The following is a 15,216-nucleotide window of genomic DNA, read 5'->3' as shown; positions in this document are numbered from 1 at the left end:
GAGGGAGATGCTTTTGATTCTAGCGAGTTAGATAGGGTCGAACAAGGAATAGCGCCAAAGGCCACTGTAGGTGAGGTTGAGGTGGTCAATTGCAATGGTGTGGCAACATTAATGTCATCATTAGGAATGTCGTACGTATGGCCTACATAGAATTTCGCCAGTCCTGCCCCCTACACTAGCACTGAGATCGGATGAGCTGCAGTGAGCAGTGGCCAGTGCTTCTCCATTGTGTTGAAGCTGGAGAACAGCGCTATATCGTGTGTCTACGACATGGCGGGAGATGATAAGGAGAGGATGGTCTACGACGTAGATTTATATGAGTAGTCGATCCGAACATCGAACGATGACGAAGGGTGCCGGTGAAATACCAAACTCTTATAACACGTTGGTGCAGTGTGGTTGATGGTACCATATGTAAGTGGTTCGTCACACTGTGCGAAGTGCTTAGTACTTACTTCACAAATTTCTCGTTGGCAATCTGCTGGCATGGCAAATGACATCTGTTATAAGTTCTGCGCGGAATAGTTTCAGGACATAAAAGCTCCCCATCTTCCTGCCGTTCCCATCCATTTTTGAGATCACATACATATCACAAATGATGAGTCTCTCCTTTTGAGTCATCCTCGACGCTGCTTTGACAGTCACGTCTACGGCTGTCAGTGCTGACAGTAAATGCCATTCATGCAGCAGCCTTTGCAACTGAAAGGCAGATTGCTGCCACGGCTATGAATGTGTGCCAGTGGAGGACCTATAGTTACATGATGCTAGGTATGAATGGTTTCATCCAGTTCCTAATTCCAGGATTCGTTGACTCACCGGCGTGGTAACCTTACTCCATATATATGTTAGATGTATGTCGCAGCGCAGTGCTAGTAGCTTGAGTGTATTATTCTTGAATGCCACAACGAAACGTTTCTATAAACGATAGCCCTTGCAGTTGCCTGCAGCACTAAAAAACATCGTCGAAAGCTTGTTCAAGCTGAAATTTGAAAGGTTAATTTAACTACCCAAACAACCCCACATACCGCGAACCCACTCTCATCGAGCCGTCTTGCTCCTCTCATATGTCGGCATTATACAAGCCATATGTCCCCAGGACGACTACTGCTGCGCCTTCAACTCCAGTCACAGAGTTCGACATCCTGAAGGCCTCGCACAAGTAAGAAACGCCCACACTTCCAAGTCTACCTCTTTCATATCTTCTTGAAGGTTCCTACGAGATGGCGCAGACGATGAGGCCAGTACATCATGGAACGATCGGCTAGCGCAGAAGTACTACGACAGTCTCTATCGCGAATTCGCGATTTGTGATCTCAAGCATTACAAGTCAGGAAACGTATGTCTCTCGGCTCTCTACGTATACGTGTGTTGGGTCACGGTGGCTGATCATCGACCGTCTAGTTTACTCTCCGCTGGCGCACAGAAACAGAAGTTCTCTCTGGAACGGGCGAGACGACATGCGCGAACACTCGATGTCCCGAACACACCGCATCTTCTACTTCACTTACGACTCTCGAGCTACCATTTACATATGAAGAACACGGTCAAAAGAAAGAAGCACTCGTGAAAGTCGTTCTGTGTTCGAAATGCGTTCGCAAGATCATGTGGAAGAGGAAACGCGAGAAGAGAAGGGAAGACCAGGGTGTGGAGGCTAAGACGGGCGAAAGTGATAAAGTTGAGATGCATGAGGATGGAAGAGCACCAGAGTCCAGAAGCCGTTCGAAGGATGTTGAGAGTCGTGACATCGATGATGAGCGGTATCGCACCCGACGAAGACGAAGTTCACGTTCGCGGTCTCCGCGAGCTCACAAACGGAATCGGTGTGCTTCACCAACCCTATTACAAACGAGGAACAGTGGTAGCTAATCCTAGTCCTACTTACTACATACCAAGGTTTGAGAAGTCTCGTGCTTCTCAGGATGTACATTAGATTGCGTTGTGTAGCATGCAAGTGCACTCAAATATGTACGTCTTCACCCCTACTCGAGCTAATTTGGCTGATTCACTACGAAGTCTTGCTCGCATACCTTTCTCAGGTCCAATGGGACTTGAGCTGTCATGTTATCCCCGGCTGGTGGACGTACGACCGGAACTTGTAGCCCGTTCATCTTCCAATAGATCTCCTTGACGTATCCATTTCTATCTGTCGATGCAGGCAGCGCAAAATGTATTCGTGGGACGAGGGTCGTGAGGACTTGTTCTGTAATGACTTAGTTCATCTCTGCATACGGAAAGGACAAGAAAGCGCACTGATTTCCATCTCTGCAAACTTAAAGCCGCTACATCAATGACATCAATGGCTATGTATGCATTACAAAATGACACATCACGTACATGCATGCACGGCCGCCTCCGAGAAACGTCATCCTGTGTTGACCACGGCTTTTTAGCTTTTCGGTAGTGCTGTAGGTTTATGTCACTTACATCAAACCATACACGCCAGGATATTTGATGCCGTTCTTGACCCCAAGACTGACACCGCTCGTGGAGTTACCTTCACCATCTCCCAGGTGAAGGCGCTCGCCGGAAGGTGACAACCATCGTTCCGGACGCCATTCCGAGGCATCCTCGCCCCAAATCTCCTTGTTGTGATTCGAAGCCAGGATAGAAATGATAAGCGTCGTATTTTCTGGAACGTGGACCGAAGAAATCATTTCGCCAGACGCAGACCTGATTGGTTGGTGTAATGGAAGAACGGAAGCCTGACGAGCACTAAAATGCAGCCGAAAAAATCGTTCGGTGAGTGTATCAGGTGATGCAGCAAGGTAAACTTACGTTCGGCTGAGAAGAGAAGTTGGTGGATACACTCGAAGTGTTTCACGAACTATAGCATCTAGATAAGGCAGCCCCATAAGCGTGTCGTAGGGTAATTCTACGTCTTCCCATGGGCTGGACAGGCCCTGCGCATCCGCATAGTCTCGTTTAGCATTGCGGATTGCGCTTCGTAGTCGTGCCTGAACGTCCTGCTTTTCGGCCAGGATCCAAAGAATGCGGCATATGGCAGAGGTAGTCGTTTCAAAGCCCGCAAAGATGATCGTGCTAAAAGGGTACTGAGTCTAGGATTCACGCTGGCAGTGTATGTAAATAATGCCCACTTCATTTGACCCAGCAATTCCGAGTCTGTCAATCGATCGTCATTGGAAGAAGATGCATTGGCTCGCACTGGCAGTAGTCGTTTCGTTAGTAGAACGTTTACGTGTGTGAAAAGAAGACTGACGCATGATACTCATAATATCTTTACCTTGCATAGGATTCCCCGCGATTCCGACGAAGCCTTCATTCTCTAAAACTGCTCTCTTCTCAGTGAAAATCTTCTTGCTGGCGGTATCCATCACGTTTACTACATGACGAAGGTTTTTCAATGCGTCACTCGGCATCCAATCCATCATCCTGTTCCTCCAATACAAGGAAAACCGTCGCACAATCATTGGAATAAACGGGCGGAGGAAGATCAGGCGAAGTGTGGATGGTCTGTCAGGATTCATTTCAGAGGTGATCGCGGGAACAAGCAAATTACGCACGCAAGTGTCCTGATAGCTTCCATATATTCATTTTCTTTTGTTGGGTCAAGTGCATTGAATGAGTGTCCGAGCGCTGCTTGACATATGTATTCCAGTGCCCCTCTCGACAGCCACGGAAGTAAGTTGACTTCCACAACCGCTACAAATAAGTAGGTGAATAAATGATATTCGAACAAAAATTGCGCAACTTACAGCCATCAGCTGGAATTTTTGCATTCAAGATGGTGCGTAGTTGATCAGCGATAGGCTGGATTACAGGAAGTAAATCACGCATATTTGCGAGAGAGAATACTGGATTTAGCATCTTGCGCTGCTTCCTGTGTTGTTCGCCTTTCAAATGGGATGATATGCGCACGCTTGGTTAAGTAAGTCTTCTGTATGCTCACCAAGAGTAGCTATGAGGCCTTCTCCAAAGATGAGTCGATTGCCCCTATCGGGCGGGATCGTCATCAGCTTACACGCTACTTCTGCGTAAGCACTTACATGATGAACATATCGGTCTCCTCGTAGACATTTTGCTCTTTCACGATGATGTGATGCAAAGCAAGCGGATCTGATATGTACAGTTGCTCTTGCTAGATAGTTTTGGGTCAAGTGGAGATAACAGATCTAAAACGAGAACCCCCCACCCCAAGAAGGGCATAAATTTTGACTGCCCCACCGTATTGCTGCACCAAATCAAGGTTATACCGCAAACCATCTTGGAATATACGGTGATAATTGCCTGACACGTATTGAGATTAATACATGGTATCGCCATAGAAGTGCATCTACCTTTCAGCCAATGCTCTTTCTTTGGTCCGAGGATGTGAGCGAGAGGAGACTTTGGAGCACGAAGACGTTTAATGAGCCTCCATATAATGAAGGCGAAGATGCTCGACCCGCAGACTCTCAGAAGAGCCATGAGGGGACGAAGGAGGATTAAGGCCATCCACCAAAAATGGTTCAGCAATGGCCATCACACGCTGATGACAACAATTTAACAATGTGAGAAGGAAGACTGCAAGGATTGGCGCCTGTGCCTCATTTGACCGACATGAGCCCGGTGTGAGTATCCCGCGATTCACAATAACTTTATGGTTCAGCAAACCACGAGAGGTCACCAAATTTGTTTCTACAACCAAGTAGTAGTACTTTTCGTTTCGCTTGCCTGGTCCAGTCTAGCAAGCCGCGGAGTTTGAATGGAAGTAAGTAGCATGCTGCGTGGCCTCACGAGGCTCCTTCTTGACCTTATCCAGTAGGTGTTTACTTCGGTTTTGTCCTATATTAATAGTTCGGTTGTATGGATTTTACCCGGCAGCCCGCATCTCACGAGGTTCTCGGTCTGATCATCAGAATGAAAAACAAACATTCTTTCCGTGCGCTCAGGCTGCTGCGCATTCCCTTCGTTGACCACCGCCAGCATCATCATACCAACATAATACCTGTTCATCGCTATCAGGGCTGTTCTATGCAATGTCAGCGTCTTCGAGTGATATACCAGCTTTGATTGGCTTTGGTTGTGAAGCAGTCTTGTATGGTGAGACTCAACAGGTTTCGACATTTTTCAGTGAACGCTCAAGCGCTCTCGTACGACTACAGGCAGTTACTGCATTCTTTTCATCATCTCATGGGTAGTCTTGGGTCAAAACCGACGTTCGCCAAACCTTAGTAGCCCTGTTGTTTTTGCCAATTGTTTGCTCTTTCTCTGCTGCACTGCACATTTTGCCCTCGAATTCAATCATTTTTATACAACTCTTGTGCGTTTCCCTATTAAATCGTTAGAAAATACATGTCCTCATACCAATTTTTCTGGATAGGAGTCAACAGGAGTCGATGGGTTTTCCGCGGAGACTCCTGGTCTTACGGGCGCAGATTTCCTTATCTCGTTCACGGATCTCGTTGGTGACCTGGTTCTTGTCTACCGCTGCTGGATGCTTTGGGGTAAGAACTACTATGTAGTCATACTTCCTCTTCTTTCTGCCTTCGGTGGCTTCGGTACGTCGTCCCACTTCGAGTAATCAACCACTCACTGACCAATTCGAATAGCTTGTATCATGGAGGTACTCCACCTCGTCATTGTCACAGACCCCACCTCGCCCGCACCTCCGGCCGCTATAGTGACGCTAGGGCTCGCAGGATATATCCTGCCCCTCGCCACCAATGTCATCGTCACCTCTCTCATAGTTTACCGCATCTGGATCTCCTCCCGTATTGTGAAGGAATCACCTGTGGTCATCGGCCAAGGCGCCTCCTATCGCGCGATGATGCTCATCATCGAAAGTGGTGCCCTCTATCTTATAGTACAATTCGTGTTCGTCGTACTCTTCGCGATCCAACACCCCGCACAAGGCATCGTAGCGGTGATTGCCACCCAAATATACGTGAGTAGGACCCTAAATCTGTACTTTTCTAATTTCCGCTCGTTGCTTACTTATACATTTCCATTATAGGGCATCGCACCTACCCTCATTATTATTCGGGTTAGTTTGGGAATTTCATCAGAGCATACCACCAAGGCAATGACGTCCACTCGTATTGAATGGATCGCGCGCCGTGGGGGCGACACAGGTACTTCGGGTACCCAGTTCACTGTCGAAAACAGCTTGGCCGAAACCGATATGGATATTCGGATGAAAGACTTCGATCTCACCCACATGAAGGGACACGATGAGATCGAGATTGCAGAGGTCGAGATGGGGCCTACTAGCAATTACGAGAGTGCTTCACCTGTATAACACCTTGGCAGTGTACCAAAAGCATCTTGAAGCATGTTGTAGTGGTGTAGTGGTGTATTTGGACATACACCAGAAATTAATTACGACCTATCTTTGACGTATCTAGTATCTAATAGAAATATCAATTTGGCATTACAAGAAGCATCGCACATGACACCCACCCCCTTATTCGAACGGTGTGCTTGGGTGTTCCAGCATGAACTGTCGCAGCACCGTCCAATCCCTACACCTGTGAACCGAACCCACCCCGTTCGCAGTGTGATACAGCTTCCCATCGTCGGGGGATATCTGCGGAATATCCACTTCTAGCGTGGCATCAGCGTGACACAGCAATGCCTGTCGTAAATACCGCAAGCAGTGCTGGATATGCTGTGCAGCATGCGTGCGATTTACGACATATCCAACGCGGATGATGTCTAGGCAGTGAAATTGATGGTAGAGGGAGACTAGGAATGTGCGGTTATTCGGGCCTAGAGCGACAAACCCGTCCGAGGGGAAAAGTGTGCCCCAGTCATCGTCATCGTATAATGAAAAGTGGCCTTCGCCGCTCTCGAGTTCGAGACCGACGGATGGGAGCTCCAGCGGCAGCTGGGAGGGGTGGTCGTCACCGACATACGCTGTGAACGAGATAATCAGGTCAATTTCATGCCTAAAATGGTAAAAGCACACAGTTGACGTACTGTGAACGTGAGGGGGCGGGGGGAGGAGCTCATTGAGAACAGAGATACTGTGTAATGTGAACATCACATTGACTATCGTGACCAGCACGAGAACGGAAATGCAAGCGGAGATGACATTAGAGGGGTCCCGCAAAGACCACCTCGATACTGGAGAAGTATGTTGAAGACGTCGCGGGTAAGACATTATGACTTTAGATGGTAGAAACAGTTCATATGCAACAGGCTTCTGTGAACTGATGCATACACATATAGCCGCGTCGTGCGGTGCCGAGAATGGACTGCTGTGCGTTCATTGCTATATCTGACGGACAGTGTTATCGCGAATTCCCAGATGTCATGGCACTGAGGACCTGGATAGTGTGGAGCAGTGCCATAATGATACTGTGCACAAGAGTCAACGTTAACTCCCAGAATAGACCTTTAGATAAAGTAATGTATTAATAAATATTCCAAGTTAAAATCAAATCTCACCCAGGAGTAACTTATTGCCCTGATAAGTGGCCGCATCAGTCTTAAGGCCAAGTGACTAGATTTCCGTGTGAAATGAATGCAGTAATCTCTACTGCAACATGCTGTGCTCCACGCGTTTAGTTAAACTCGCGGCAATCAAGCATGGTAACTCCCAGGAAGGCGCGACATCAGATGGCACGATGACAGTATGTCGGCGCACTTATGGTAAGCTGTGAGTAACGATGACCTTTTTTAATTCAGGGTTTTGGGGTAAAATGTGATACGGACCATTGGACTTCTCAGCCGCATAAATACCCCGTCCATTTCATTAATCATTCAGTCCTAAAACTGTCACTTGAAGAGCACTAGGTAAGCCCAAGAAATACAACACATATCTGGTGACTGACAGACGGTACACACGATTGTCACAGCAGTAGAATTGTAACATTTGGCAACCAGATGAGCAACAAAGAATATACCCTGCTTGCACAAAGAACCGAAGAGGAGGAGCAAGAGCAAAGTCACGTCCCGCTTGAAGCGGACGGAGTGTGCATCCCAAGCACAAAAGGCTTTACCTCACCGTGGTTCATCGGTATTGCCTTGGTTGCATTCCTTGCAATCAACGGGCTTTGCCTGATGATTATGACCAATCGGCTCCGAGCTGTATCAATGGCACTGGAGCCACTGCTCGACTTCACGGATACCCGGCATCTACCTCGCCCCGATCAATACGATGGGCTGTGACCAATTTTCTTAATACATGGGTATGTGGAACGGAGAAGTAGAGTCTCACAGGGCTGCCTTCGGGAGTGGGACGAATGCCAGAGAATCTATTTAATGCACAATGAAACAATATAAATATTAGCCAGTGATTGGTTCGATTACCTGTAGTACGGGACCTTCCAGTGTGAAAGATAACGAGACTTGTTCTGGACCATGCCAGACATTATGGCCCTGTGGTAGCATGAGGGACGGCCTCAGAACACCTGTCGAAGCAGTTCAGCTTCCGATACATCGAGCGCGCTTCCTGCGCGCTGGCACCGCTTCATCATCGAAGCGCAGCTAATATGGAGCTTGGAGCAGATGTATGAAGACCCTTAGAAGAAGTCCTCAATGGCAACCGAGCCAAATTTCTCAAGGCTGCAAAGGCCCCACGCCCACGAGTCATGAGTTCTGCTATAAGATCAGCTTGGTTGTAGAAGAAGTTTCCATCAAGATCGTAGGCCATACCTCTCGCAACCGTCATCATGATGTACTCCAACATTCTCTCTCTGATCTGCACTGTATGGATGCTTCTTATTCCGTGTGCTGCCCGTGTTATTGTTAGAGACACAGGTTAGTGCTGTGTCTTGGCTCAGATGAATATGAATAACCTGTATAATGAACTTGCCCCTGATATAGAAGGTGAAGATCTCCGAATATCTCTTGCAGCTATATGTGAACGTTGCGATAGCGGTGTCAGGAGCGCTATGGGCGCCAAACATCCACGACAAGATTGTTCCAAATAAAGGCAAGAAGTCATCACTCGTCGTTCACTGCTTGGACTGACCACTCACAGTTCGAGCCGTTCTAAATGCGGCAGAGGCTCGATCGACGCCAGTCGATAGCGCCTTGCGGCAACTAAATGTCCATGAGAAAGCATCGCCTAGCCGAGGTAAACACGATCACTCGACTTGTCTTTCAAGCAAGCTACCATTTCTGCTTTACCGCAGTTCGTGCTGTAGATCGTAGGGCGAACGAACCACGAGAGACATTCACTGGAAATATTTGGCAACCTACCACTCGTGCAGGCGTAGCTGCAAGGCAATGTGAGTCAGTATAGTTAGTTCGTTGACCGGTGCTCAAAGACGCATAGCGGTTGTTGAACGTGCTGAAGGACCCGTTGGAGGGTTTTTATTTCAGGACGCCGTTCACGACAAGATTGCCGAATCTTGAGTCTCGCATGCCCTGCGCGATAGGCAATGAAAGAAGCATTCATTCAAGGAGGGCACTGAATCGAGGGATTGGAAAGCATTATTTAAACATTCCCACACCTGGTTTTCGTAGAAAATTTGTTAAATGAAGATGGCATTCAACTAGAGAGATCCAATCGCTTACATCTCTACGCAAGACCCTGCATTGCCCAAAATACGAACCGTCGCCGTCAATGCGTCCGGGATAAATTAAGTACACAAGAACGGTGAGCTGAAGTGTAAGACAATTGACAACGACATTTAATTGATCATAATCCCTCGACTGCTGATGTTTATCCTAGTGCACAAGGTTCGAGTCGACCTCCATCTGTGCAGGGGAAATGACCTGGATATGAACCGTGCCATCCCGCAACTACGGTTTGACCTTGTTAAATTATTGCTAAATCCATAATTAAGGACACTTACCCATGTTAAAGTAAGTCGATCATTTTCCAAGAATAACCTGGCAAAGCCGTAAGGCGAAAATTGAATGCGACAGATAGCGGCAATGTAAGGACAATTCGAGATGATGGGTCCATGGGAATGATCAGAAGGCTTGCATATAGAGCGGGTTGGTAAGTCGGGGTCGCGAATATTTTCCGCGCGAGTGATGACTCGCTGATTGAAGTCCAAGATGTGCACGTAGAAACAAGTGTCAGTGCATAATCCTTTAGGGGTGAGATCCAGAGGAAGAGGCCGAGGGAGAGCATAACGAGGAAGAGCATAAGCCATTTTGCTACCAAACACGCTGATTTGGTGGCTTGGATGATGCCGAAAGCAGCACGTAAACTGGGGTCCCCACTCCGACCAGGGAACTTCGACAGGCGTCTCTGAGTGCAAGGCTTTTCCTGAGAAGATGACCATATCGATAACTAAAATCACGGGGCATGCGTTTGTGAGAGTCTCTAAAACAATGATTTGCGACTCCGGAGAAGGCACGTAGCCGGGCTCAAGGTCTGGACAAGCTGTTGCACCATGGAACGATGGGGTGGCATGGAATAGGTAGAACGGCGCACGCACAGATTCCTGAAGGCGATACATGACTCGGCGCTGAGGTGAACCGTGTTCTTGTAATGTATACAACGTGATAACACCCTGAGTGTCGATGACAACAAACTTCTGTTCATCAACTAGATGGAAACCCGCAACATCTTCACGTAAAGGATACTGCTTATGCTGAGCGGCAGGATTTCAAAAGCAGATTGAACTTACACTCTTCGCATGCCCCCTTTTCCAATCTATCACTTGTATGAATTCGTTGGACCCCACTATGCCCGATGTGCAATAGAGGATAACTATACGATCCCCACAGATTGCAGGCTCTTGCGTTAAATTGACACGGTAATGACCAGATTCCTCAAAAGAATGTTGGCACGTCAAGGAAGCGTCCACAGAATCTAGATGTGGAAGCAGGGATGAAGCCAGCCGAAACTCCACCGAAAAGATGTGGCGAGTTTGCTCGGCACCGGTCACAATGCACACAGCAGGCAAGGGAACTACGACCACAAGATCCTGAATAGGATCGAAGACAACTGATCTCACAGATCTCGGTAACCCATCCTAGGAGAACTGCTCGTATCTGGGGAACGAATGAGAGTGTTTGATATTTGTGTTGCAGTCCCGAATGAAGAGATTGTCATTGCCCCACATCCACCAAATCCCGCATTTCATGTATTGTATTCCTGCGGAGTAGATGCTGACAAGGGACACTGTATCTTCGAAAACAGTACTGGCGTGGAAAACATGTCGCCATAAGGTTACCAATTTCCTGAGTGAGGACATCCTTCTGTCAACACTGATCGAGTTTAGAGTTCTTGTCTCGGTGAAGCCCTGAGCATACAGCTCAAGCTTGTATTGGACGTAGATAGAATTTTGGGCTGCATTCTGTACGGTCTTGCATGTCTAGCGTTAAACGGAAGTTAGTATAGGATAAACATGTAATCACGGAAAGGGCAGACCATTGCACAGCGACAAAGGTCCCTGGGAGCAAGGAGGAATAGAATATGACATATCAACTCTGTTGGGAGTGACAAGAACCCAATCGCAACCGTCATCGTCGTGCTGTTTCAAGAAAGTTGATCAACAAACAATGTGATGAAGATTTGATCATGAAGCCTAGCAGTCCTGTGCCGCCAAGTTTCGCAGTCCGTTAGAGACTCCGCCGGACCGCGCTCAGCACAACCAAAATTAGAAAGTAAGATTGAGCCAACTGCCCCTAGGTACTCAGTCATTATTGACATTATTCTCCACGATCCATTGACAACTGGCAGCACTTGTGCCCAGTAGTACCGCAGCTTTCTGAAAATACGACTTCTTTGGGTCTTCCGTTCTTGATATTCACCATCATCGCAACAATTAATCTGACTAGTCACGGTAAACCTGAACATCAACACTGGTTTTGTGCTCATGGTGACTCCGAGCTGGACACAGCCTGAGGATGCTGGCAGTGTACCATACGTCAGTCTCGACCACTATTGAGGCGGAGGTCTTCATATCTGACTATCAGATGCCGTATCATTATTAATGTCGTCACCCTCTGGCGACACCGCTCGGTCATTTAGCTCCTTTCGCCACCCGAGGCTGCTATGTCAGGACATCGAGGAACGCAGTTTCGGCACAAGCCAGGGCTCGTCACTTGCGCACGGCTTGTCATCCCCTGACTACCGCGTTCCATCAAGCCCTAGTCAGAATGCTGAGCTTTCACACCGATGTCCTGAATGCTATTTCTGCTAGCCAGGCCTAGGTCCCGTGCGGTATCTACAAAATTAATTCTATAAAGTCAGCGGCTGATGTTGCCGGATTGCCTCGTTCTTTGAAACGGGAATATTAACGCCTCTCGGAACAAATATCGTTCACAACTCACTGCCTACCCCGCTCACAAGTGATCATTGCTCCGGAATGAACAGTGCTTTCACCGTGGAATAGACCTGACATGACTCGTACCGGTTGTCAACGGGGCCTCTCGCACTGCATGCACATTCAAAGCAGCGAAGTCATTCGTATAAATGGTTTGGAGACTTCAAAAGTTCAGATCTCCATAGTCCTTTAATCCCAACATCATTTACATAAACACATTTCTTTAACCTCATTTCATTATTATTATGTTGACTTCTTTAGCTCGCTTCACAGTGGCTCTTGCTCTCACTTCAACTGTTCTTGGTGCTGCTATTCCAGTGGCGACAGTAACTACTGATACCACCGCGACTGCTACTTCCTCTACTTCTAGTAGTGAGGCCACTGCCGTTGGTGCTCTGTGGAAGAATAACGTTCATGACAAGATCTCTGAATCACCTGCAGCAACAGCAATTACAGAAGGTGATCTCTCAAACACGTCGAATCGGGATCTTTTACTGACAGTTTGACCAGGCAGACTTGCTCCTTCCCGGCGGTCCGGTGAACTCTGGCAGGGGATCGAGCATGAAGAGGTAGCACGAGACGGAGGAGTACTCTCTCGCAGATCTGGCGAGCTCTGGCGCGGACTTGAACATGAAGAGGTAGCACGAGACGGAGGAGCATCCTCTCGCAGATCTGGCGAGCTCTGGCGCGGACTTGAACATGAAGTAGTATCACGAGACGGAGGAGCACCCTCTCGCAGATCTGGCGAGCTCTGGCGCGGACTTGAACATGAGGAAGTAGCACGAAACGGTGGAGCACTCTCTCGCAGATCTGGCGAGCTCTGGCGCGGACTTGAACATGAAGAAGTAGCACGAGACGGAGGAGCACCCTCTCGCAGATCTGGCGAGCTCTGGCGGCCTTGAACATGAAGAGGTCTCGCTTCTTGAGGTCAGTTCCTGTATGTGCCTCACACCTGGTTCTGGTCCCTGACGCACCACATTCAGTTATTTTACGTCATCCGGAAACCGGTACTTTATCAACCATGAGCGCTGAGCGAAGATCTCCGCGTTCCGGCTGTGTACGCGGGCATACACAGCAAAGTCGGCCAGTCCCATGCAGACCTTTATTGGCATTAATATTACGTACCTTCATATAATTGTTTTTGGCTGATCACCACTTTATAGCCCCATATATTGTACCTATCCTAGCAGCTCACAGCAAGCGCTGAGAGCGTACCTCACAACTTATGCTCCGCTACTTTATTATTTCGATGGTTACTTACTTTATACTGATAAGTTATTCGTGACATGTATGTATCTGTAGTACGAGTTGAAATCTATATCTGTCCCGATTGCTGTATATTAACGAGAATGAGTGAATCGGGCCGGGTATCATCGACGTCGAAAACATAAACTGGAAGCAGGTTACATGGTATGCTGGTGGATGAATTACTGACCGTTCCCATGTTAGCATCAGACGGTGTCTAGCACATATCTGTAATGACGTAATGGCCCGTGTAACTTTTAGTGAATCCCAGTGAGAGTACTCGTGGGTGTCATAACAGCAACACGTTTCCTTGCAGGGGTACTCTGTACTCAGCTACGGCTCTGGTGAATCCCCTGTACATCAACGGGCTGACTTGGTTGCCTTCCAACAATACCGTTCCACCCCACAAAAAAAAGAAAAGAAAAACTTAATTGCAGCTGCAGTTTCATGCATCATGGATGAGAAAAAACATGTACTACATTGCAACATAATTTTTGTTGAAGCCACTGAGCACACCAGCTCGGCCTGGAATAAGTTCCAAGACCTCGAATGGCCCACATGTAGAAACGTGGTACAAAATTGATTCCAGATTACAGTTGACCAGAATATGAAATTCCTCACATCTAGTGAAATAGTAGCAACACTTCAAGCATCTACCATAAATCACCAATAAAAAAAGAAAAGAAAGCAAACCCAGCTCCGTGCGTGGAAGGACGTGTATAAGATAAAGGTATTTGCGTGATCACCAGGATAATTGTAAATAAGCCAGCAGGGTATTATCCGTCGTAACCGTATGGGTATCAAGGCTGTTACAGAACTAATGCAAAAAGTGCAAAAAGTCCAGAACCAACGGAGGTCAAAGCGCTGAGAGGGCGGATGGACAAGGCGCCAGAGGGAGCAAGGCCCGCATTAGCAGCGCCAGCGGGAGAGTACGTAGTAGACGTCGTCGTGGAGTTAGCAGCTGTGGCAGGATTTGTGAGCCTGTCAACCCAGATGTTAGTTTAACGCATATCGATTGTCAGCATAAAAACTTACGCAGTGCCGGCTGGAGATGGGGTGGTCGGGGGTGTGCTGGTCAGGCATGATGACTCGCTGCTAGCTCCCACAGTCATCTAGTATCTGTGTTAAAGAAAATTGCTCGTTGAATAAAGACACTTCGCTCACAGTTCCACTCCAAGCTTCATTTCCTTGGGAATCTTCGATGAAAAAGACAACTTCGGTGCCAGAAGCGAGAGCAACGTTCCATTCATATGAAAGACCGGTTTGTTGACCAGGATCAACACTGCAGACCAAGAACGTAAGATTACATGAGCCAGAGGAGGTTCAAATAAACGCACAGAGCCTCGTCACAGGGGTCATCTGCGGGAACTACAAGAAGGTCGTAGGGAGGGCTTGACGCCGTCCAATTGATTTGAACACTTCCACACTAATTTGACGCAGGTAAGTTAGCACCCTAATTTATGATCAGATGGATTACCTGGGTGAGGCTGGGGGTGTCGATCGTAAAATCAGCAAATACGCCTTGGAAGGCAAGTGCGGCAAAGAGAGTGACTGAAAAGAGTGTAGCGAACATGTTGTGAATTCGCGTATTGTGTCGTTTGCAAGGAGGGTCGGGGGTATATGCGGACGGGGAAGCCGGTGGGACACGGTGAAAGCAGAAGGAGAAGGTAGAGGTGGGGATTCCGGATGGAATCGAACAAATAACCAATAACATTCAGAACCCCGCCGCATTCACCACGATTGTCATTGTCAAACTGACTTCTTTGAAACATTACTTGACACAAGTACTTTATGT

The 15,216-nt window shown here is 47.8% G+C and overlaps 9 protein-coding genes across 9 annotated transcripts; 5 read left to right on the top strand and 4 right to left on the bottom strand.

Moving 5' to 3' along the window:
• The first annotated feature begins 891 nt into the window (after positions 1 to 891).
• Positions 892 to 2,351, top strand: BJ212DRAFT_1327316 (folate-sensitive fragile site protein Fra10Ac1-domain-containing protein). Its single transcript, XM_041334630.1, has 5 exons — positions 892 to 1,159; positions 1,210 to 1,336; positions 1,402 to 1,967; positions 2,014 to 2,279; positions 2,335 to 2,351. The coding sequence occupies exons 1-3, from the start codon at positions 1,065 to 1,067 to the stop codon at positions 1,864 to 1,866; spliced, it is 687 nt and encodes a 228-aa protein (XP_041198015.1). The 5' UTR covers positions 892 to 1,064; the 3' UTR covers positions 1,867 to 1,967; positions 2,014 to 2,279; positions 2,335 to 2,351.
• Positions 1,989 to 4,425, bottom strand: BJ212DRAFT_1262227 (cytochrome P450; the record flags this gene model as incomplete). Its single annotated transcript, XM_041330247.1, has 13 exons — positions 1,989 to 2,200; positions 2,251 to 2,279; positions 2,335 to 2,367; positions 2,425 to 2,712; positions 2,776 to 3,039; positions 3,096 to 3,162; positions 3,218 to 3,471; positions 3,522 to 3,660; positions 3,714 to 3,851; positions 3,908 to 3,951; positions 4,005 to 4,096; positions 4,151 to 4,245; positions 4,296 to 4,425. The coding sequence occupies 13 exons, from the start codon at positions 4,423 to 4,425 to the stop codon at positions 1,989 to 1,991; spliced, it is 1,785 nt and encodes a 594-aa protein (XP_041198014.1).
• A 284-nt stretch (positions 4,426 to 4,709) lies between these two features.
• Positions 4,710 to 6,270, top strand: BJ212DRAFT_710504 (uncharacterized protein). The gene is made up of 6 exons (XM_041343889.1): positions 4,710 to 5,040; positions 5,103 to 5,260; positions 5,321 to 5,498; positions 5,550 to 5,884; positions 5,954 to 5,983; positions 6,045 to 6,270. Exons 1-6 carry the CDS (start codon positions 4,977 to 4,979, stop codon positions 6,135 to 6,137), a joined length of 858 nt encoding a protein of 285 aa, XP_041198013.1. The 5' UTR covers positions 4,710 to 4,976; the 3' UTR covers positions 6,138 to 6,270.
• Positions 6,179 to 7,408, bottom strand: BJ212DRAFT_710626 (uncharacterized protein). Its single transcript, XM_041343890.1, has one exon. It carries the CDS (start codon positions 7,100 to 7,102, stop codon positions 6,404 to 6,406), a length of 699 nt encoding a protein of 232 aa, XP_041198012.1. The 5' UTR covers positions 7,103 to 7,408; the 3' UTR covers positions 6,179 to 6,403.
• A 79-nt stretch (positions 7,409 to 7,487) lies between these two features.
• BJ212DRAFT_1296467 (uncharacterized protein) lies at positions 7,488 to 8,112 on the top strand (the record flags this gene model as incomplete). Its single annotated transcript, XM_041332462.1, has 2 exons — positions 7,488 to 7,574; positions 7,828 to 8,112. The coding sequence occupies 2 exons, from the start codon at positions 7,488 to 7,490 to the stop codon at positions 8,110 to 8,112; spliced, it is 372 nt and encodes a 123-aa protein (XP_041198011.1).
• A 503-nt stretch (positions 8,113 to 8,615) lies between these two features.
• On the top strand, positions 8,616 to 9,303 carry BJ212DRAFT_1296466 (uncharacterized protein; the record flags this gene model as incomplete). The annotated part of the gene is made up of 4 exons (XM_041332461.1): positions 8,616 to 8,703; positions 8,927 to 9,022; positions 9,081 to 9,176; positions 9,224 to 9,303. 4 exons carry the CDS (start codon positions 8,616 to 8,618, stop codon positions 9,301 to 9,303), a joined length of 360 nt encoding a protein of 119 aa, XP_041198010.1.
• A 315-nt stretch (positions 9,304 to 9,618) lies between these two features.
• On the bottom strand, positions 9,619 to 11,374 carry BJ212DRAFT_1476799 (uncharacterized protein; the record flags this gene model as incomplete). The annotated part of the gene is made up of 5 exons (XM_041339438.1): positions 9,619 to 9,693; positions 9,747 to 10,487; positions 10,533 to 10,832; positions 11,082 to 11,222; positions 11,279 to 11,374. 5 exons carry the CDS (start codon positions 11,372 to 11,374, stop codon positions 9,619 to 9,621), a joined length of 1,353 nt encoding a protein of 450 aa, XP_041198009.1.
• Positions 11,375 to 12,320: 946 nt separating this feature from the next.
• On the top strand, positions 12,321 to 13,512 carry BJ212DRAFT_710106 (uncharacterized protein). Its single transcript, XM_041343887.1, has 4 exons — positions 12,321 to 12,635; positions 12,687 to 12,944; positions 13,014 to 13,103; positions 13,160 to 13,512. Exons 1-3 carry the CDS (start codon positions 12,422 to 12,424, stop codon positions 13,076 to 13,078), a joined length of 537 nt encoding a protein of 178 aa, XP_041198008.1. The 5' UTR covers positions 12,321 to 12,421; the 3' UTR covers positions 13,079 to 13,103; positions 13,160 to 13,512.
• Positions 13,513 to 13,860: 348 nt separating this feature from the next.
• Positions 13,861 to 15,107, bottom strand: BJ212DRAFT_1327254 (uncharacterized protein). The gene is made up of 5 exons (XM_041334629.1): positions 14,899 to 15,107; positions 14,759 to 14,847; positions 14,586 to 14,703; positions 14,457 to 14,533; positions 13,861 to 14,402 (listed from the first exon to the last, which is right to left on the bottom strand). The coding sequence occupies exons 1-5, from the start codon at positions 14,992 to 14,994 to the stop codon at positions 14,231 to 14,233; spliced, it is 552 nt and encodes a 183-aa protein (XP_041198007.1). The 5' UTR covers positions 14,995 to 15,107; the 3' UTR covers positions 13,861 to 14,230.
• Positions 15,108 to 15,216: the final 109 nt, after the last annotated feature.

The sequence above is a fragment of the Suillus subaureus genome (assembly GCF_016647635.1).
Source record: "Suillus subaureus strain MN1 chromosome Unknown BJ212scaffold_4, whole genome shotgun sequence".
Classification (NCBI taxonomy): domain Eukaryota; kingdom Fungi; phylum Basidiomycota; class Agaricomycetes; order Boletales; family Suillaceae; genus Suillus; species Suillus subaureus.
The sequence above is the reverse complement of the archived record's forward strand: the minus strand, read 5'-3'. Positions and strand labels throughout refer to the sequence as shown.

Bases quoted from the DNA above. Each gene is read 5' to 3' on its own strand.
- BJ212DRAFT_1327316 (XM_041334630.1), top strand. From the start codon at position 1,065: ATGTCGGCATTATACAAGCCATATGTCCCCAGGACGACTACTGCTGCG. The intron at 1,160-1,209 runs GTAAGAAACGCC...ATCTTCTTGAAG, and splicing joins ATCCTGAAGGCCTCGCACAA to GTTCCTACGAGATGGCGCAG. The intron at 1,337-1,401 runs GTATGTCTCTCG...TCGACCGTCTAG, and splicing joins AGCATTACAAGTCAGGAAAC to TTTACTCTCCGCTGGCGCAC.
- BJ212DRAFT_710504 (XM_041343889.1), top strand. From the start codon at position 4,977: ATGTCAGCGTCTTCGAGTGATATACCAGCTTTGATTGGCTTTGGTTGT. The intron at 5,261-5,320 runs GTGCGTTTCCCT...TTTTCTGGATAG, and splicing joins ATCATTTTTATACAACTCTT to GAGTCAACAGGAGTCGATGG. The intron at 5,499-5,549 runs GTACGTCGTCCC...CAATTCGAATAG, and splicing joins TTCTGCCTTCGGTGGCTTCG to CTTGTATCATGGAGGTACTC.
- BJ212DRAFT_710626 (XM_041343890.1), bottom strand. From the start codon at position 7,102: ATGTCTTACCCGCGACGTCTTCAACATACTTCTCCAGTATCGAGGTGG.
- BJ212DRAFT_710106 (XM_041343887.1), top strand. From the start codon at position 12,422: ATGTTGACTTCTTTAGCTCGCTTCACAGTGGCTCTTGCTCTCACTTCA. The intron at 12,636-12,686 runs GTGATCTCTCAA...CAGTTTGACCAG, and splicing joins AGCAACAGCAATTACAGAAG to GCAGACTTGCTCCTTCCCGG. The intron at 12,945-13,013 runs ATGAGGAAGTAG...GCGGACTTGAAC, and splicing joins GCTCTGGCGCGGACTTGAAC to ATGAAGAAGTAGCACGAGAC.
- BJ212DRAFT_1327254 (XM_041334629.1), bottom strand. From the start codon at position 14,994: ATGTTCGCTACACTCTTTTCAGTCACTCTCTTTGCCGCACTTGCCTTC. The intron at 14,704-14,758 runs GTGCGTTTATTT...CTTGGTCTGCAG, and splicing joins GACCCCTGTGACGAGGCTCT to TGTTGATCCTGGTCAACAAA. The intron at 14,403-14,456 runs GTAAGTTTTTAT...CTGGGTTGACAG, and splicing joins CCATCTCCAGCCGGCACTGC to GCTCACAAATCCTGCCACAG.